General features: G+C 41.8%; 1 protein-coding gene across 6 annotated transcripts in view; it reads left to right on the forward strand.

Annotated features, from left to right (window-relative positions):
• Positions 1–22,500, forward strand: part of LOC135198611 (protein lingerer-like) — a 270,401-nt gene that overhangs the window by 78,381 nt on the left and 169,520 nt on the right. For all 6 annotated transcript variants that reach the window (XM_064226351.1, XM_064226354.1, XM_064226352.1 and 3 more), the window contains exon 5: positions 323–477. In XM_064226351.1, coding sequence (XP_064082421.1) covers positions 323–477 — 155 coding nt within the window. The remainder of the gene's footprint in view (positions 1–322; positions 478–22,500) is intronic.

Genomic DNA, 22,500 nt, shown 5'->3' on the forward strand with positions numbered 1-22,500 from the left:
CCCGTTGAGAGCAAAATGTAAAATATAAAAATATTGTTGTGTCAGTATTAATTGCTAACCCCATTGTAAAATCGGATCATCCTAAGATGAATTATCGTAACTTGAAGACTACCTGTATATACTACATTTATTTTGTTACTTTTGAGATTTTGAGATTGAAGTTTCCAGCTTACTCATGAAGTCACCCTCAAGGGGACAGCATTTTATTCCAGTGAAGAGATATTTGTTGGTGTTAAGTTGTGATATACCAGTATAACTTGATTAGTATATGTCACACAGTAGTTCAGCATTTTCAAAACTTTTTCTCTCTTCTTTTTGACAGGTTTGCACAGTGGTGTTTCCAGCAGCCTAGCAAGCAGTATAAGTAACAGTAGCAACAGTGTGATTAATAACAAAAGTGTAAGCTTGTCTACTGTTAGTAGCAGTTTGCCTTCACGTCCAAAGACACAGAGACCAAGGATACCTCAAGCATCAAAGGTAAGCTAATAAATGCTGTTGTTCTTATTTGAAGTAAGTAGCAATTATGCAAGTGTTTGAAAACAAATATGCTTGGGCCTATCGGCAACATTCTGGCCTCCAAAACTTAAGAAAGACTGAGGATGTTTCAAACATTAGGACCAAGGTTTTTTCAGTAAGGTTGCCTTTGTCTGTAGGGTTATATATTACAAAAAGTAAGAAACTTTAAAAGTAAAACTAGTTTTTATATAAACCCATCAATCTTAAAAGCCATAAACTTTTTGGAATGTTTCCAGGTGCATTAATTAAAGTTTTTATAAAAGTAACTTACCAAGTAATTACTTAGCTAATTATTAGCATCGCATGGCATCCTAAATTTTAAAAAATTGGCACGTAAGGGACTGTTGCAATGCGGGTGGCACGTAAGTGACTGTTGCAATGCGGGGGTAACAGGTCTTGCCCACCATAATGGGAGTTTATAAGTGACAGAAGCCAATGGCATCATTCTTATTCATGTTGTGCAACTGACAACATGTTGTCTTGCTCCTGAATTCGTGTTCGCTGTTTTTTTATTCCTTACTAAAATCGGTGATGTACCATCTTTAGTTGTACTATTTTGTCTATTGCCTTCAGTTTGGTTGCATTAATTTCTTTGGCTTTTTTTTCTGTTAGCTTGAGAGAGAGAGAGAGAGAGAGAGAGAGAGAGAGAGAGAGAGAGAGAGAGACCAGTATGCCTCAGTGTGAGGCACCTTTAATGTCTACCAGAGAATTGCTAATGCATCTTCCGGTATATTTTGCATCTTCCAATCTTGGATGGTTTGGGATGCAGCATAGATGTTTTTTGAGCTTATTCTTAAACACATTACGCTTACTCCTGATATGTTCCTCAGATGAGCTGGCAACACGTTGAATAGAGACTGCATTGTCGATGCTGGTGTGTGGTAGATTGTCTTGTTTGCTTTCATTAGTTTTCCTGGTATAGTTTTGGGCACTATTAATCTACCTCTGCTTGCTCTTTCTGATATTTTTAGCTCCATGACGTTTTCAGCAATTCCTTCAATCTGTTTCCATGCCTGTATTATTATGTAGCATTCTCCTCTCCTTTCTAGATTTTATAATTTTAAAAATTGTTCTCTTTCCCAGTAGTCAAGATCCTTAACTACTTCTATTCTAGCTGTAAAGGACCTTTGTACACTCTGTTTGTGCAATATCCTTTTGGTAGTGTGGGTACCATATATTGCAATATTCAAGTAGACTACGGACATACGTTTTATAAAGCATTATCATGTGTTTGACTTTTCTTGTTTTGAAGTGTTGTAACAACACTCCCATTTTTGCTTTGCATTTTGCCAGTAGTATTGGTATTTGATCATTGCGTAACATGTTCCTATTCAACATTACACCAAGGTCTTTAACTGCTTCCTTATTAGTGATTGTCTTGTCATTAGGTCCCCTATATGCATATAGCTTTCCTTCTTTATCTCCATAATTTGATTGATTCAAATTTATCAGAGTTAAATAACCATCCTATTTGCCTCTGCCCATTCATATATTTTGTTAAGGTCTCTTTGTAGCGAGTTCCTATCTTCATCACAAGTAATTTCTCTACTTATTCTTGTGTCATCAGCAAAACTACTCACTACTGAGTCCATAACATTACTGTCTATGTCTGCAATCATAATAACAAACAGCAATGCAGCTAACACCGTACCTTGTGGCACACCGGATATTACCTTAGCTTCATCTTATTTCTCATCGTTTGCAATAACTATCTGTTTTCTGTTGTACAAAAATTGTTTATCCATCTTCCTACTTTGTCCACTATATTAAGTTTTCTCAATTTCTTTGCTAATATATTATGGTCTACCTTGTCAAAAGCTTTTGCAAGTGTAGGTAAACCACATCTGTTTCTTTTCTGTTAATCATATTTTTATATATGTTCTCACAGTGGACTAACAGTTGGGTTTGTGTACTTTTTCCGGGTACAAAACCATGTTGTCCTATATTAAACAAATTTTTTTTTTTTTTAATGTTTCGTAATATTTTTCTTCATTACCCTTTCATACACTTTCATATGTGATGTTAGTCTCACAGGCCTATAATTACTTGCCTCTAGTCTTGATCCACTTTTGAAAGTAGGGGTAATATATGCTAATTTATGCTCATCATAATTCTTAACTGTATCTACACTTTGCCTTAATAATATTGCAAGAAGCTTTGCGAGCAGCTTTGCGATAGAATGAACTACATTCTTTAACCAAATGGCAGGGACACCATCTGGTCCAGCTGGTGATCCATTTTTAATTTCATTAATAGCCTGCCCAATATCGGCGGCATTAATATTTGTCTGATAAATATTCACTATTTTCATCCCTTATTTCTGTATCATATTCTTCATTATCAATTCTAGGGGTAAATTCTCTCATATCTTTCTGCTAATATTTTGCAATTTCCTTTTTTTCCTTGTTAATCACCCTTCATTTCTTAGAGGCCTATTTCTATTCTTTTATTAATTTTTCTCACATATGAGTACAATAGTTTGTGTGGTTTTGTTTAATATTTACTAGGGTCTTTTCTTTCAAGTTCCATTTTTCATTTTCTTTTGATTGTATAATCTTTTGTTCTGCATTTTCTATTTTAGTTTTTAGTTCCATCACTTTCCATGCATTTTCTTTTACAAGACCTTTTTTCCACTTTCTGATTTTCTAGAACAAGATCCTTCTATCTCTTGGTAAGCATGACTGATGTTTACTTTTCTTCTTTGGTATATATTTATCCACTATTTTCTCTAATATTTTATATAATATACCCATATTTACCTGTATATCATCACTTACGAATATTTTTTTCCCAATATTTGTTTAATTCTTCATTTATTTCTGACCATTTTATATTCTTACTATAGAAATTGTATTTTCCATATCCTTCCCAATTTTTAATCTCTTGCGTTTCTCTGTTTTCACTTGCTTTGGAACGAACTGTTAATTCCATGATGATATGGTTTGAAATAATACTCATATTATACACTGTTATTTCTTTAAAATAATTCACCTTGTTCACAAATACTAGGTCTAAAGTATTATCGTTTCTTGTTGGCAGGTGATTTATTTATTGAATGTTGTGTTCTAGTAGCATATCTAATAGCTTTTTGAATTGCCTCTTATCTTCTGCAACACTATTACTCTCTTTTTTTCATATGTATAAATACAACCGTAATCTCCTATTCGTTCTTTCCAATCTGAGAAAGGAAAGTTAGTCTCCGGATAGGAGTATAGTCCAGTCTTTGTGATTTCTACATATATCATCCAGTTTTTCTATCATTGTGTCAAACTTTAGTATTACGATGTTCACTAATTTTTTATTTGAATTCTACCGCTATTAATTCGCATTCTGAGTTACTATATTTCTCATATATTTTTCCTTGATTTATGTGTCTCCCATATATTGCGGTTCCCACTTGATTCCTATTTTTTCTATTTGATCTTTAAGTTTGGAACCCCTTTATGTGATCATCATTACCAGTCTTTTGGGAATACCAGGTTCCACTTATATTCATTATATCTAGTTTTTCAGTTTGGGTTAATTCATTTGAGAACTCTTATTTTTATACATTTAACTTACCTGTCAGATATATACTTAGCTATTTGACTCCGTCGTCCGACAGAAATTCGAATTTCGTGCGCACGCTACCTGTAGGTCAGGTGATCTACTTACCTGCCGCTGGGTGGCAGGACTAGGAACCATTCCCATGTTCTATCATATTTTTTCTGTTGGCCATACTGGCAACATCGTTGTGGGTATCTCCGGCTGGATTCGTATTTTGCATTGCAATTGATCTTCGTTTGGACTTCTCGGTGACGTATTTGCATTGATTGTACTGGCATACGCGATTGTGGACCGTTTTTGGAATTTGATTTGGATTGTTCAACATGATGTCTGATTCTGGAAATGTGGTGAGAATGTGTGTGAATGTGGGTTTGTAAATTAGTTAGGAATGCCGAAGGCATCGCTTGATCCTCATACTATTTGCAAGAAATGCAGGATGTATGAATGTTCTTTTGGTAATACTTGTAATGAATGCACGGATTTGAGTGGGGAAGAATGGAAATCTCTAACTTCATACTTGAAGAAGTTAGAAAGAGACAGGGTGAGGAGGTCTTCTTCCAAACCTTTGTCTAGTTCTGTATCTAGCGGGGTTATCAGTAATATACCCTCTTCTCCTTTTACTGCCCCATCTAATGTACCTGCTCCTTTATTAGAACCCACAGATTCGGCATCTGAGATTGCGAATCTTAAAGTGCCGCCCTTTTCGAGGAAAATGGAAACCAAAATGGCGGCCATTGAAGGTAAGCAGTGTGATTATAGTGCTGTGGATAGTGATTTAAGTGTCCCCAGTGCAGTGGAGGGGGCGTTTGATTGTCTCCACAACGCTCCCAGGCCTAGACCTCTTTCAAGCTCCCAAGCCCAGAGGAGAAGGAATGTCGAAAGCCGTAAGGAGGTTGTGGAGGATCCCAACAGTCAGACGTCCCTTCGGCATTTTCGTATCGCCACAGAATGCCAGAGAACGCTACAGAAAAAACGTTCTGCGTGAGTGTTTCTCCTCCTCGGAGAATTCTTCACCTAAAGAGGTTGGGAGATCGGCGGATCTTTCTCGCCCCCTGAAAAGACGTTTGGATGAACCCAGGATTACTTCAAGTCCTGAGCGTTTTCAAGAGGAGGACCATTCAGTAATTAAACAACCGAGGGTAGACAATAATGAAGAGACTAAAAGAATCCTTCGCACTATGCAGGATTTCCATCACTTCTCTTGTTTGGGAGTTCTGTCAAAAGACCCTCCCGAAGGAAAGACGATTTCCTGCCTATTAAAAAGTCTAGGCTATCGAGGGTTCAGACTCGCCATAGAAATTTGTCATCCTCTGATTTGGAATCGGATTCATCAGCCTTGCATAGGGCCAAGCAGGATCCGTTCTCCTGTCAAACGCAAGACGCCAACGAAACGCGTAGAGCCTTCCAGGCGCGAGACGCCAGACAAGAGCGTCGAGTTTTCTAGACGCGAAACGTCAGCCAGGCGCGAAGCGCTTTCCAGATGCGAGTCGCCAGTCAGGCGCGTCGAGCATTCCAAGCGCGAGACGTCAACCAGACGCGAGACGCCAGTGTGCTTCGAGGCGCCAAGAAGACGCGAGCTTCGAGATAGGCGCGTGACGCCAATCAGAAGCAGGACGCCTCCCAGGAGCGAGGTGCCAGGCAAGTGCCAGGACGCTACGAGGCGCGAGACGTCAACAAGAAGCGTGACGCCTCTCAGGAGAGAGTCGCCAGGGCAAGAGCGAGGACGCTCCAAAGCGGGTGATGCCTCCTAGGAGCGAGGCGCTAGCAGCGCCAGACGCTTCGAGGCGCGAGACGTCAACTAGAAGTGTGACGCCTCTCAGGAGAGAGGCGCGAGGCAAGCGCGAGGACGCTCCAAGGCGCGTGACGTCAACCAGAGGCATGACGCCTCCCAGGAGAGAGGCGCCAGGTAAACGCGAGGACGCTGCAGTCGCAAGACGCCAGCCAGAAGCGTGACGCCTCCCAGACGCGAGGCTTCTTCTAGACGTGAGGCCTCTACTAGTTGTGGGACGGTATTGTTTCGTAGTCCTTCACCTACTAGAAACATTTCTCCTAGAGCGGCTTCTCTTGATAGAGAATCGTTCAGGACAAGGAAAAGCGGTCTCCTTCTAACCTTGAACTTGAAGAGATTTCTGAGGAAGAAGTTTTCAACTAACGAGGGACTTTCCAATTATAAAGTTTTAGCCTCGGTTACTTCTTGATGGAGTTTGAGGATTCTTCTTCCCTTAGTCCTGCAGCTCCTCCTTCGCCGAGATCTCTGTTTTTCGAGCACAAAAACCCCGCCCAAGCCAATCGGCTTTCTTAAAGATGAAGCCGGCGATCTCAATGAAGAGCCCTCCAGTCTTTAGATTTGTGGCTTTTATCTAAAAAGGAAACTTTGAGAAACTGTTTATGCTCTCCTCCCTCCAAGCTGACGGGGAAAAGAGGCATTTGGTATAAGACAGAAGAGGCGATGGGATTGATGCTCCCCTCGTCTGCAGATTCGATTTCTCGAGTCTTGTAAGTCTGTGAGAAGACAGTCTCTCAATTCAGCAAAGGCGTCCTGGAGTATGTCGGGAATTAGATCAGCACCTTAAGGGAATTTTTCACGTCTTAGAGGTGTTCAACTTCTTGGATTGGTCTCTTGGGTGCTGGCTAAGAAGACGAGTGAGCCAGATTTTCTTGATCCAGAAACTTTGCACAGTGTCCTATCTTGCATGGATAAGGCTGTGCAAGATGGTTCTGGTGAGTTGGCGGCTCTTTTGGATCTGGAATGTTAAAGAAAAGATCTCTTTACAGTTCCTTTCTGACGAAAGGAGTTTCTCCTTCTCAGAGGTCCGCTCTATTATTTGCACTCTGTCCAAAAGAACATCTGTTTCCTTCATCTTTAGTGAAGGATGTTTCGAGATCCTTGTCGAAAAGGCTATGCAGGACCTTCTTGTACAATCTACAAAGAAAATTAGACCTGCAAGTTACGACTCAGAAGAAGGTGGCTCATACTCCATTGGTGCCCTTTCGTGGAGCCCCTTCAACCTCGATCAACTTCGAAGAGAAGACCCTTCGACAAGCGAGGAGTCTTCCTTCGCTCTTTTAAAAAGAGCAAATAGCAGCCATGTCCTCCAAGCACAGGTAGGGGCCAGACTTCAATACTTTTCTGGATGCCTGGTCCGTAAGAGAAGCAGATCCCTGGACTCTGTCTGTCCTACAGAAGGGGTACATCATTCCCTTCGTAGACAGAACCTCCTTTGGCAACATCTCCGAAGGATTTGTCGACGAGTTACAAGGACCCTGGACTGAACGAGACTCTCCTTCAGAGACGGTGGTGTCGATGAGGGACAAGAATGCAATAGAGCTAGTGCAAGATCCATTCTCCCCGCCCCGGGGTTTTACAACCGCCTTTTCTTGGTTCCAAGGCTTCGGGGGGATGAGACCCGTCCTAGATGTAAGCGTCCTGAACAGGTACGTGGAGAAAAAGAAGTTCTCCATGGAGACTTCAGCTTCAGTTCTGTCTTCCCTACGTCAGGTAGATTGGATGGTATCCCTGGACCTTCAGGATGCTTACTTTCATGTTCCGATTCACCCATCGTCAAGAAAATATCTAAGATATTTGTACAAGGAAAAATCTTCCAATTCAGGGCCTTGTGCTTCGGCCTATCGACCGCCCCTCAGGTATTCACGTATCTGAGTGCGGAACGTGGCCAAATGGCTTCATTTAGAAGGGATAAACATCTCAATGTATCTCGACGCTTGGCTAATCCGGGCCAAGTCCGAGGGACAAACGGTGGTTTTGGAGTACCTACAGTCTACTTTGAACCTAGCAAAGACGTTAGGATTACTCGTGAACCTCGAGAAATCTCAGATGATTCCCAGTCAGAACTTAGTCTAATTGGGGATTCGGATGGATTCTCGGGGTTTTCGGGGTTGGGCTTTTCCCCCCACGTTTTCCGTCCCAGGAAAGGATTGCTCGGGATTACAGAAAATCTCGAGCTTCCTAGAACAAGAAACGGAGTTCGTGAGGGAGTGGTTAAGTCTTCTGGAACCCTTTCCTCACTAGAACAGTTCATTTCGCTAGGAAGACTCCACCTACGCCCTCTTCAATTCTTCCTAAGAAGAATTTGGAGTTGGAAGAATGGGCAGCTTTCAGACACTTTCAGTATTCCTCTGGAAGTAAAGAATCATCTGAAGTGGTGGGTTTTTCCCTTAGAAAAGAACGAGGGCTTGTCTCTAGAGGTTCGGAACCCAAACCTAATCTTGTTCTCAGACGCTTCAGAGATTGGGAGCGACTCTGAAGGGACAAAAGAAGTATCAGGCCAATGGAGGAAGGATCAGCTAGACTGCTGGCATATAAACTCCAAAGAACTTTATGTCGTTCTTCTAGTTCTAAAAGCCTTCGAGACAGAGGTGTTAGGTCAAGTGGTACAGGTCAACTCGGACAACACCACAGCGTTGGCCTATATCAAGAAACAAGGGGGAACTCACTCTCTTTCTCTGTTCCATATAACAAAAGAGCTGTGTATTGGGCAAAAGAACCAAAAGAAGTGACTCTTCTCACAAGATTCGTGAAAGGAGAGAAGAACATCAGAGCAGACAGGCTAAGCAGGTTAAACCAAGTTCTCCCCACAGAATGGACCCTTCACATTCAGGTGTGGGGTTGGGTTGTTTTTTTCAACGCTCTTTGTGGGTCCCCTGATTGGGGCAGTTTCCAAACATAGACCTATTCGCCACCTACCTATCCAGAAGGATAGAGAACTTTTGCTCCTTAGTGGAAGACCCGAGAGCGATAGCAGGTGGACGCCATGCTGCTGGACTGGTCAGGGCCTAGATGCCTACGCCTTTCCCCCCTTCAAAATGTTAGAAGTGGTGTTAAGAAAATTTGCGGCATCAAGAGGGACAAGACTAACACTCATCACTCCCTTTTGGCCGTCTCAAGACTGGTTCACAGAGGTACAGGAATGGACAGTGGACTTCCCAAGATCTCATCCACACAGGAGAGATCTTCTCAAACAACCCCATTTCGAGAGGTACCATCAAAACCTCCCGCTCTCGCTCTGACTGCCTTTCGACTATCGAAAGACTTGTCAGAGCGAGAGGCTTTTCAAGCAAAGCTTCAAAAGCAATTGCTAGAGCCCGGAGATCTTCACTATTCGGGTCTACCAATCAAATGGGATGTTTTTAGGAAGATGGTGTAAGAAGAATAAACTGTCGCTCTTCGCGGTCCTCTGTGACCAACATTGCTGATTTCTTGATTTTCCTTAGGGAAGAATCAAAATTATCAGTTTCTCACCATTAAAGGTTATCGAAGTATGCTTTCGGCCGTATTTCGAAACAGAGGTTTGAAAATTGCAGAAGATAAAGACCTCCACGATCTTATTAGATCTTTTTGAAACCTCTAAAACCTTTTGTTCCTCTCCTCGCACTCCTAACTGGAACCTAGATGTATTTGAGATTTCTATCATCTAGTAGATTTGAACCTCCTCTCAACGCGTCGTTTAGAGATCTAACGAGAAATGTATTTTCTTGTTGTCGTTAGCGACTGCGAAGAGAATTAGTGAAATACACGCTCTAGATTCTCGAGTAGGATTTAAGAGTGATGCGGTCAATTTGTTCTTTCCAGACTCTGTTTCTGGCCAAGAACGAGAACCCTTCAAAACCCTGGCCAAAGAGTTTTGAAGTTAAAGGACTTTCAAATCTAGTAGGAGAGGAATTAGAAAGATCTTTATGTCCGGTTAGAGCTTTGAAGTTCTATTTAAAGAAGAAGAATGAACTAACGGATGTAAACAAAGCCTGTGGTGCGCAGTTCGGGATCCTAGTAGACCCATGTCAAAAAAATGCATTAGCATTTTTTGTGAGGAACATTATTACGGATGCTCATAATGACTGCACTGAAGACTCTTTCAGGACTCTCCGAGTGAAGGCTCATGAGGTTTAGAGCGGTAGCCACTTCATTAGCATTTCGAAGAACATGTCTTTAAAAAGACATTGTGGATGCAACTTACTGGAGGTAATTCAGTTGTCGCAATCGCACTATCTCAAGGACGTTAAAGTAACATATGAAAAGTGTTTTCTCTCTGGGTCCTTTTGTATCAGCCGATACAGTGCTGGGGCTGGAGCACATAACGATCCTTAGAAAAATTTTGTATTTGTTCTCATTTTTGATAGTACATAGATCTACCTTGTGAGACAGTTGGTTGTTTTTTCTGCTGATTAGTATGCTCGCTGGCGCACGGACGTCCTAGTTTGGATCAGTGGGGGAATCAAGGGACGTCTTACTGGCTAGATTGTACAAACTTTTTTTTTTTTTTTTTTTTTTTTTTTTTTTTTTTCTTTTTGTACTTTACTGTACGAATGTTTGGGATTCGAGTTTGTGGTTGTTTGCAAGAGGTTAGGGGATAACTTCTTGCAATCTTAGAACTAACATGGATAGGTTGAGGTGATCGGGATCGATGTTGTGCTCCTTGTATAGGTCTTGTCAAGTAAGTGGATAAGCACCCATTGACGTAGTCCTTCCAGGATCTACCAAGTAAGCGGGTAAGACCCCTTTGGCAGAACCACAAGAACTCTTAGCCATAGATCAATATCTCGCTGAGGCTCTTGAGACTGACTAGACTCCTGGATTGTATTCATGAAGTCTTCAGTCTAAACAGGTAGGAACCAAGGTTTTATTTATTTATTACCTACAACGATAGTTGTGATTCCTGTTTGATTCTGTATTTAGCTGTCTCTGTCCCACCTCCAATGGTGTGAATCAGCTAAGTATATATCTGACAGGTAAGTTAAATGTATAAAAATGATATTGTTATTATACAATAAAGTTTTATACATACTTACCTGGCAGATACATATACATACCCACCCTACCTCCCCTCAGGAGACAGGCGGTATAGAAAAAATATGATAGAACATGTAATGGTTCCTAGTCCTGCCACCCAGCGGCAGGTAAGTTGATCACCTGACCTACAGGTAGCGTGCGCGCGAAATTCGAATTTCTGTCGGACGACGGAGTCAAATAGCTAAGTATATATCTGCCAGGTAAGTATGTATAAAACTTTATTGTATAATAACAATATAATTTTTCTCTTTGAATTACTTGTAACTAATCCCTGTGCATTCATCACTATGATGGTTTGCGTGTTATCCCCATCATTTAATATGGGTAATAATAAGGATTTTCCCATGTCTCTTTCCTGTTCTGGTATGTTGTTCTTTTCTTCATTTCAGAAATTCTGACATTAAAAAATCTAATTTTTCCAATATATTTGATCTTCCGCCTTCATATTTGTTCATTTTGTTTATGAATCTGCATTTATCTCTGTATCTGCACCATCCCCTGGCATCGTATATACAGTGCTTGTACCTTGCACTGTATCTGAGAGCTGATGCTTGCATTCTCAATGCTGACATTCCATAACGCATTGATGTCTTGTTTTTTTCCTTCACCTAATGTTCTTTATTTCTTTTTTATTTTGGATTTTATTATTTAATTTATTTTGATTCATGGCTACAGGGTGCATATATTTACATTTTTTTAACTTACATCCTTTTCCTTCTTTTAAGTTTTTGCATATTTTTGCTTGTAGATTGCTGCATTTATCCTTATAGCTGTCTAGGTATGCACATTAGCCATAAATCTCATAATTGTGACATACCGTGGGATGTTTGTAGTAACATCTTTCACTAAATTGGCAATTTCAAAAGGGTGCAGACTGTCTTTCTTTTTTTTTTTCTTGCTTTTTCCCATCAGTATGAAGATCTGGGTAAAGCCTTATCAGGATATTATTTTCGAGTTGTAATTTATTTCGTCGTATGTATGCTGCCATATTGCCTCATATGAAGTATCTATGAGTATCTGCATCCATACTCTTGTCCTGTTCTTTGTTTTCTATCATTTTTTTCTATCACTTCAGTTTTATTTTCTTTTTTTCCATTTTCCTCTTCTTCCTCTTCCTCATCATCTTCATCTTCTACTGTTTGCACATTAAGTCTTGATTTAATAACATCTATCCATGATAGACATGTTGAGCAAAATACTCTTGTATTTTGCTGGACTTTTGCACATTGAGGATGCGTGGGTATGTGGCATTCATAGCATTTCGTGATCAGGTTTTGTGGATTTACAATGTATACCACATCTTACACAGTTTACATGCCTTAGGCATTTGTTTTCCTATTGCATCAATTAGTATATTCACAATGTTCACCTTATTCATTTTCTTTGTTGGAATGTGTTGATTGATGTAAATTTTCTTTGTCTCTTGACCACTTGAATTTTATTTGGTACTCCTTCAATTATTTTCTTAATATTTTCTGCTGAATTGTTCCAGTTTGAAGGATCATATCCTTCCAATATGTTTATGAATATTTTTGTATCTTTTTGGTTAGGGTTGTTATTGATCTCATAGATAAGAAATGCCAGTTCCCTTCCTGCTAAGTCATCATATTGCATGTCTGCAAGGCAAACAAGATTCCTCCATTGCTTTCCGCTGTTGCTGCTCGCTGCCATCCTGTTTGAATTTTCAATAATTCACTCAAAAAACTAACTTAGTAGATGCTTTATCCTACTATTCTGACACTAATCGTAACACCGACAGTTTGCGAACACTTCTAGCTATAATTCGTTTTCTAGTGTATGGTAAACACATGATATTGTTTGATTATTCGGATTGTGCACAGGTACGTCTCACCAAGCAAAATGGCACAATGAGAGAGAGAGTTACAAGGATTAGGATGTCTCAAAGACTTGTTAGTCCATCCGAGGAGACATCGTGTGCTCACTTATCTGTAGGAGCAGATTTTACTTTTACTATACATTCACAGTGTCCCAATGATTTTGTCTAGCTTTCTTTTAAACTCTTCCACACTGTTGCTGTTTACAACTTTTGGTGGCAGTTTATTCCATGTCTCACATATCTTGTATGTAAAGAAATTCGCACAATTAGATGTGTTTTATCTCTTCAGTTCTAGTTTCCATCCATTATTTCTTGTCTGGTTTTCGTTTAATGTAAATAGGTTACTGTCTACTTTTGTTATGCCTTTCAGTATTTTGAATGTTTCTATGAGTTGTCCTCGCAATCATTATGTTTCTAAGCCATACATATTCAGGCTCTCTAGTCGTCTTCGGTAACCTATGTGCCTGATGGATGGAATTAACTTTGTGGCTCTTGCTTGTACTCCTTCTAATCTATTTATGTCTTTTCTTAGTGTTGGTGACCAAAACTGTACTGCATATTCAAGATGGGGTCTAACTATTGATGTGTAGAGCTGCAGCACAGTTTCCTTGTTTCTGTATTTGAACTGCCTCTTTATGTATACCACTAGTTCCAATGTCCATTTCTTGTTCTACACTATATATGTCATTCCCAAGCAGTATGTAGCTGGCATGAGGGTTGTTTGTTCCTATTTGTAACACTTTACACTTATCTACATTAAAAGGCATTTGCCACTTTTTTACCACTCTCCTATTTTCATTAGATAATTTCTTAAACTTTCCACTACATCTGGGTCTGCAGCATTTACACCTAGTTTGGTGTCATCTACAAATTTGGCTATCCTGCTAGTTAAGCCTACATCAGTGTCATTAATATAAATCCAAAACAAGAGAGGGCCAAGGACAGAACCCTGGGGAACTCCACTTGTTACATCTGCCCATTTTGATTCTTCACCATTTATTACGACTCTGTTTTCTATAAGTTGGCCAGTCTTTGACCCAGTATGCTGTTGCTCCTACAATTCCTAAAGCTCTAACTTTTGTCATCAGTTTCGTGTGTGGGACTTCGTCAAAGGCCTTTTGGAAATCTGAGTATATCTATTGCTCTACTACTGTCGTAGATACCTAGCATGTTATGAAAAAAACTCCAAGAGGTTTGATAGGCAGGATCTGTTTTGTCTGAAACCATGTTGACTGTTTAACAATAAGTTGTTTCTATCTATGTGATCCACAATTTGATCTGCAATTATGGACTCAAAATTTTATTTTGGAAACAACCGACGTTAGGCAGATTGGTCTATAATTTCCCAGCTCTTCTCTTGGATCTTTTTTGTAAACTGGGGGGGTTGGGGGGGTGGGGGGGACATTTCTTAGTTTTCATCCTTTTGGTGCCTTTCTTTGTTCAGCACTTTTCCTGTAGACTTTATAAAGGCGAGGAACTATCTCCTCTTTTAGCTCTTAAATTTCTCTTGGATGAATCCCATCTGGGCCAGGAGATTTGAACTTATTGAGTTTGTCTATATTGTTTTTAATGTCCTCTTCTGCAAAATATCATTCTGTCCAGTGGATCTGCCCCTTCATATATAATAGCATGTTCCAGTATTGAGGTAGTGTCTTCAGTTGTGAATACTCTAGTAAAAAACTTATTCAATAACTGCTTTTTCCAAGTCTGAGGTCACCAGGTTACCTCTAATATCCCTCAGGGGACCTATGCCATTTTTTATTGGTTTCCTACTATTAACATGCTCAAAGAATTCTCTTTGTTCCACCAATCTACAGAGTTCTTTATGTCTGCTTGCTTCTATCTCTTATCTTATTTTTAATTTCCCTATTGAGAGAGAGAGAGATAGCGAGTGTGTGTTGTGTATTGATGTTGTGTTGTTGTGGTGTTTGTTTGTGCAGTGATTTGTGGTTGTATTTTTGGTTAGATGGTTGAGGTATTTGTTGTTTGTTTTGTGTTGTGATGTACAGCAGTTGTTGTATCTCGACAACCTTATCCAGCGGGCAGCAAAGTTTCTTGCCCTGAAGTCAGTCATTGATGGGGAATATGAGTGTGAAATTTCTGTATATATCTGTCGGTGAACCAGTTGTCCTGTCACATAAAGTAACGTAGAGGGGAAAGTGTGGCTGAAGGTCTTTGAGAGTTGGTATGATTAACGTAACTAGGGAGCTTTGTTGTTTGCTTTGATTACGTCACATTATGATGCACACACTATGTGCTGCAATTGTAGAGAACAGGTATGTACGAGAGGTCTTACCTGTATTGAGTGTATAAGGAGTGGGATGGAAATAGGTGGAAGTTTCTGGAATTCACCTAAATAGATTAGAAAAGAACAGATCAAGAAGGTGGGTGCCTGGTCAGAAATTAGGGCTTCTGTTAGTAGGGACTCTTCAGAAGGGACTCTTCCCCTAGGTCTAAGGCAGAATCCGGTATGGCTCTTCCTCCTACTCCTGATTACAATCTTTTGCCTCTCCTCAGCCCTCCTTCTCTCCCTTCTCCTACCCCAGTGCACAGCTCCCATGCTTCTGAACCCGATGCCATTGCCAGTCTAAAGTCTAGGATTAATACTCTTTAAGACGACAAGAAGTTCGCCTAGTAATAAGTTCTGTTTTGGAGTTGAGGGCATCTCTGAGAGTCCTCAAGGACAAAATATAGAAAGTGTAGAGAAAAAGGCCCAAGTGAAGTGTCAGCGGAGGAGATGGTTGCCTGTCCCATTGGTTCTCCTAGACAAAGGTCACTGCCCCTCTCCCCTGCACCAGGGAGAAGACATACCAGAGGTCCAAGGGAGGCTGATGGGGTTTGCCCATGGGCTGCTGTTCCCTCTTTCAGTCTTTGTGAAATCCCAGGATGTGACCAACTGCTGTTGTAAAGGCATTTCCTTGGATGTGTGGCATTTATCATCTAGTTGCGACTCAGTGTGCGATCACAGCCATTGTAGATGTTACAGGAACACTTCTAGGCCATTGAAAAGGGAAATGCGTGATTTGGCTTCCGAGTCCCTGGTGCCAATCAAGCGGCATAAGGACTCCTATGACCTTGCCCTTCCTTCATGTAGTTATTGGGTTGATACCTCAGCACTTGCTCCAGTACAGTTGGCTTCTCATCCATGGGACACACCTGTGCTGGCATCTCCCAAGGACTTCAAACCTCAAAAGCTCCGTGCTAGGCACTTGTCACCTGAGCATCTAGCTCGACACAAGGCTCCTGCTCCCGAGAGCCCATTCACAGGCACTCTCCCATCTCCCACAACTGTGCACCCACCACTGGCTCCTCCACTACCAGTTCTTGGTTCCGCTTTGACTGCTCTCACTCCTGTGATGCCTGCTCCCGCTCCCTTGTCGACTGCTCCCTCTCTCATGATGCCTGCTACTGCACCTTTTCAACCGACAACAGGACCTGCATTGGATCTGCAACTCACGGCCCCTTCTGCTTCAGGACAAGTACCCATCAGCAACAGCAGACCCTAGTTTCTGAATCAGATGACCCCTCCCTCACACTGTGGAAGAACCAGCTCACAGAGATCCTGATTTATGTCAAGAAATCTCTTCTGGCAGGAGATTCCTCTAAGATGACAACCCTTTCTCCGGTTTCCTCTTCGGCTGTCGGCGTACAAGGCTTTACGTACTTTGTTTTCTCCTGGAGCGCTATCTGTGGTTCTGCACCCATCCTTCTCCCATGTCTCCTGCCTCCCCGTTCCTGATGTTGAAGCATCAACTCGAACCTGCTCTCCTTCCCAAGATTGTTTTTTCCACCTAGTCCAGGAAAGCTACGAAAGTAGTCAAAGAGTGGCTCTCAGTGAAGAGGGAACAAGGGAAGGCAACCTTCGCTCATCCTCCCCCGCATCTTATCAAGAGAACCCATGGAGGATGAGCGAAGGTTGCCTTCCCTTTGTGGTGGGATCACAAGCTTAAAACAACACATGGCAAACCCCCCCCCTCCCCCCCCCACACCCACACACCTAATCAATCCAGCTGCTAAACTCACCCTCTGTCACACTTTCCTCTTTACGCAACAAAATATACGCAGGACAATTGACCTACGCACACACACACACACACACATGTACTTACCAACCACTCCAGATACTCCGGGCCCTGCTGTGCTGTCTGCCGGTCGAGGTCACAGAGATACCAACAACAGCAACCAAGAACCACAACCCAATAACACAACAACCAAGGACTACAACCCAACAACAACACAACAACCAAGGCACACAACCATAACTCATCAACACAGCAAACAACCAAGGAACACAACCACAACCTCACACATAACAAAAACTCAGCAACACAATAAAACACAAAAAAAGACCACTGCACAACCAACCACCAACACAAAAAAAAAGGCAACACACACACACACCCACTAACAACATCAAGAAATCACAGTGACAACAAAGACAACAGCACAGCACAGCACAGCAACTCTAAGCAAACAATACTAACTTAACAACAAACAAACACACACAACTCAGCTGACTATCAAGGCCTTCAACCAACTGCTCCCAAGACTGACCAAAAAAAACTCAAAACACAGAACTCTAACAATCAACAGCACCAGCAGACAACCCAGAACTCACCAACAGCCAATCCAATCGTTAACTATCCATACAGCAATTCTCTCTCTCTCTCTCTCTCTCTCTCTCTCTCTCTCTCTCTCTCTCTCTCTCTCTCAGACGTTGTCAAATGGAATTCCATAACTCCTCCATACCATGTTCCCTCTTCACTGAGAGCCACACCGGAGAAAGCTCCTCTCTGGGAGTCTCTGCCTCCTCCCAATGGGGCTTCCTTAGTCTCATTGACTCCATGTCGTTCAGCCTTCACCTTAGCCAAAGTTTTCTTCTCAGCGGAGTTGGAATGCCTCGTTAAGAGCCTCTTCAAGGTGTTTGACGTGTTCAGTTTCCTCGACTAGACAGTGGGTATTCTTGCAAAGATCAAGAACGCCACAGGGATAGTTGACTCCGCTTCAGCAGACCCTCTGGTCGTGCATTCATGTATAGGTCAAACTGTCTAAGATGGGTCTGCAGAGCTTGCGTCACTCTTCACCTTCAGACTTATGAAGAAGAGGGACCTTTAGTGATCGTTTGACTTCTGAAGAAGAAGGACCTTTGGTGTTCATTTGCTTCAAGGGAAGTTACGTCCTTGCAGAAGGCAGCTTTGCTTTTCACACCTCTGGGACCCCTTCCATTTCTTCCAGCAGGCCATGGTAGAGCAGATGCTGCAGACCTGCAGAAGTAGTCTACTTAGGACCTCCAGACTCAGTTTTCACGATCCAAGCCTTCTTCGTTGGCTCCCTTTCGTCCGAAGTTCGTCTCTGCTCCAACAGCACCCCTTTAGTCCAAAGAGATCTCAGTCTTGTTGTAGACCTCGCTCCAACGTGTGCTTCCATTTGAAGTCCATTAAGAAGCACTCCACCTCCAAGTCCGAGTTGAAGAAGCGAGCCAGAAGTTCTTCGTGCCCTATTAGGAGCCAGGCTTCTCGAGTTCTGGGAGAAGGGGGCTCTCTGGGAAGCAGAGCCATGGATCGTCAGGGTACTGCATCCCAATTTCGGAGACCCCTTCTGTAGTCTCCTCTTCATCACATTGATGGTGTGCTCTTGAGTACACCATCAATGCGATGGGAGAGGAGACTACAGAAAGACATAAGGCCCTTTCAAAGGAAGTATCCTCCCTCCTTCTGAAGAAGGCCATAGAAAATTAGTAGAGGTCCATTCCCAAGGATTTTACAATACAGTGGTACCTCAGCATATGAAAGTCTCAACTTATGAAAAATTCAAGTTGCGAAAGCGAATACGAAGATTTTTTGGGTTCTACATACGAAAATAGTTCAGGTTACGAAAGGTTGTTGCTGTAAAGTCCCGAGATTTGCCTGGACCACCGATAACAATTTTTTAAAACTCGCGCGCCGCCAACTGAGTAGACTCACCACCATTCTCTCGCTCTCCCATTGGTTCCTGATGCTAGTCACTGCCATAAGATCCTGCTCTCCTATTGGTCAGCATCTCTCCCATCGTGCATCTACGTAGCAGCGTTCTTCGGTCACTCCGAAGCAGCATCGTTTGTGTACGCACACGAAATTCGTTCGTTCTATGATTTCGTTTATTAACGTAAATTCGTTAGCGATTTCGTTGTAGCACTACTTTATCATGTTGTGTGAGAACTTTAGTACATACGTATACTACATAACTAATTACGTACAGTATATACGTGGTTATGGGTCCCAAGAAAGTTGCTGAAGTTCACGGAAAGAAGAGGATGCTTTCTATGGAGACGAAGATGGAGATCATTAAAAAATATGAAGCTGGCATGCGGTTCAGTGTGATCGCTAAGCAATACGGCCGAAATCCATCGACAATAGGCACCATCCTTAAGCAGAAGGAAGCCATCAAAGCAGCTACACCTTCCAAGGGCGTGACTATTTTGTCTAGCAAGAGGAGCCACATGCACGACGAGATGGAGAGGCTGCTTCTTGTCTGGATAAAAGACAAAGAAATCGCTAGCGATACGATAACGGGAGACTGCAATCTGCCACAAGGCCAGCACTGTTTTCGTCGATTTGATTGCCCAGGCCGAAGATGAGGGAGGAGAAGGGACATCGACGCCAACCGCAGACTTCAAGGCTTCACATGGGTGGTTCGAAAAATTCTGTAAACGGGACTGGCATCTATTTGGTGGTGCGGCATGGGGAGGCGGCCAGCTTGGATAGAAAGCGGCCGAAGCCTTTATTAAGATGTTTGACGAGATGACTGTCAACGAAGGCTACAGTTCTCAGCAATTCTTCAACTGTGATGAGACTGGCCTTTTTTTGGAAAAAAAAAGGAAAAAAAAAAATGCCTCAGACGTACATCACGGAGGAAGAGAAGAAGCTACCCGGGCATAAGCCTATGAAAGACAGGCTTATGCTCGCACTTTGTTCCAACGCCAGTGGGGATTGCAAGGTGAAGCCTCTACTTGTGTATCATTCCGAGACTCCTCGAGCCTTCAAGGCCCACAAAGTGTTAAGGAGAAGCTTCCAGTGATGTGGAGGGCTAATGTGAAAGACTGGGTAATGAGACTTTTGTTCACGGAGTGGGTAAATCTGTGTTTCGGCCTGACAGTGAAGAAATTCTTGGAAGAGAAGTGCCCCCCTCTGAAATGTCTGCTATTTTTGGACAATGCCCCTGCTCACCCTCCTGGCCTCGAGGAAGATATCCTAGCGGAGTATGTATTCTTTTATCAAGGTTCTTTATCTTCCGCCTAACACCACCCCTCTCCTCCAGCCTATGGACCAGCAAGTGATATCGAACTTCAAGGAGCTGTATATGAAACATCTTTTCAAGAGATGTTTTGACATCACCGATACCACAAACCTCACCTTGCGTGAATTTTTGAAGGAGCATTTAGGTATCGTCATATGCATCCGACTTATCGAGGCGAACCTTGAATTCTTCGTGGAGGAAACTCTGGCCTGATGCCGTATCTGCCTGAGACTTCGAGGGATTTGATTCAGAAACAGTTGACGATCTTGAAACTGTTTCGCAACCAGATCTTGACAAGATCGTTGCACCCGGCAAGTCCATGGGGCTGGTCGTTGACGAGGACGACATCAATGACCTTCTCGAGGAGCACCAAGAGGAGCATACGACGAATGACCTGAAGGAGTAGGAGGCCATGCAATATAACATCGTTCAAGAAGAGTTCTCTAGCAGCGGCGAGGAGGAGGACGACGACCCTATGACAACGTCAGAAATTAAGGATGTTCTAGCTGCTTTTCTTAAGGTGCAATCATTTGTAGAAAAGAGACACCCTGAAAATGCTTACACAGGTCGTATGCTTGCGCAGTTTGATGACGTTTGCCCGAGTCCTTTCAGGAACATTGTGAAAAGTAGGCAGAAGCAATCTTCCTTGGATAGTTATTTTTTAAAGAGTAGTATTTTTTAATGTGGCCTTTAGTAGGAGTAAGCAAAAAGGAAGATCCAATTGATACTATGAAAAAGCAGAAAGTTGAAAGTGGTGAAGAAATTGAAATTTAAAAAAAAAAAAAAAAAAAGAAAACTAAAAAACGTAAAGTATAAAAAGTAAAAAAGAAAATGTAAAAATAAAATAAAAAAATAATAATAATTTAAAGTTTTTTTTAAAGTTAAGTGTTACGGTTTTGTTAATGTATTTCGTAAAGTTTAGTCTATGTTTCCTGACATTTTTTAATGTGTTTCGTGAAGTTAAGTGTACGTACTAACAAGTTTTCTGCCGTTTGTCCTCCTCCTCTGTCGCCACTTTCGGAGATAGCCTCACTCGAAAGGTAAGGTTCCACATTTTACTACATACGTACGTATGTATGTACAGTATTTCTTATATACCATTTACACTAATACACGGTTACTTTATGCAGTACATATTGTAGTACTATTGGTGTACATATTAAGTTAGGTATTGAATGGTCCAAATTGATGTAGTTCATTGTTTATTGGTCAATTTTGCTTTATTATAAAATTTACTGGGGTGTTTTTGTAGGGCTTGGAATGAATTAGGCAATTTACATGTAAAATGCGGTTCAAGATACGAAAAGCTCAGGTTACGAAGGCCGCCTCGGATCGGATTAATTTTGTATGTCGAGGTACCACTGTAGTTTGTTGGTAGTTCCTAAAACATCAGGGGGCTGGAGACTGGTGCTGGATGTAATCGCTCTCAATGGTTTCATTGAAAAGACCAAGTTCAGGATGGAAACAATTCCGTTAGTCATGTCATCCATTCACCCGGACGATTGGATGATCACTAAATATGCAGGATGCTTATATAAACATCCCAATTCCTCCAACATCCAGGAAGTACCTCAAGTTCATCTTCTAAGGGAAGGTCTTCTAGTTTTGGTCTCTCTGCTTCGGTCTTTCCATGGCACCTCAAGTATTCTCTTGAGTCCTCTCTCCTCTTGCTAAATGGCTTCACCTGATAGGCATCAACATCACCCTTTATTTAAAGGACTGGCCTCTTCGTTCACCGTCGAAGGAACAGTGTACAAAGGACCTTCAGACAACGCTTCATCTCTCCCAAGAATTGGCAATTCTTCTAAATCTCCAGAAGTCCTAGTTGGTTCCATCTTAGGAGATTCTTAATTTGGGGATGATTCTCTCTCTCTCTCTCTCTCTCTCTCTCTCTCTCTCTCTCTTCTCTCTCTCTCTCTCTCTCTCTCTCTCTCATCGTGGTCAACTCTACAGTAGATGAGTTTTCTAGGAACTCTTATCTTCAGTCGAGATCTTTGTTCCATTGGGCAGGTTACACCTGAGAAATTTTCAGTTCTCCCTCAAAGCCAACTGGGACAGGAAGACTCAACCGAACTCCACAGTCTTTCCTATCACACAGGAGATAAAATCCGTTCTCAAATGGTGGCTGCCAGAAAAAGGGTATTCACAAGGGAGATCCCCTCTTCCTCCCAGCCTCGATTTGGAATTTTACTCAGACGCTTCTGATCTGGGTTGTGGTGCCCTCCTTAGGGTCTCTTGAGGTCTCCATAACATGGTCTCCAGAAGAGCCGAAGTTCCACATCATCAATGTCCAGGGTTGGGTCAATTCATTTTTATCAATTCAAATCAATTCCAATTAAAAAATTGTGAGTTCATCAAATCCGGTTCGATTCCAAATTATTATTAAAAGATAAATGTTTAATTCCAATTCAATTCAAATCATGAGGGTTTCAATTCCAATCAATTACAATTCATTATATGATTGATATTTCATATGACGGGCAAAATTTTACTGACCTCGGATAAGTTACTCATTTCTGTA

This window comes from Macrobrachium nipponense, chromosome 22, assembly GCF_015104395.2.
Source record: "Macrobrachium nipponense isolate FS-2020 chromosome 22, ASM1510439v2, whole genome shotgun sequence".
Lineage (NCBI taxonomy): Eukaryota > Metazoa > Arthropoda > Malacostraca > Decapoda > Palaemonidae > Macrobrachium > Macrobrachium nipponense.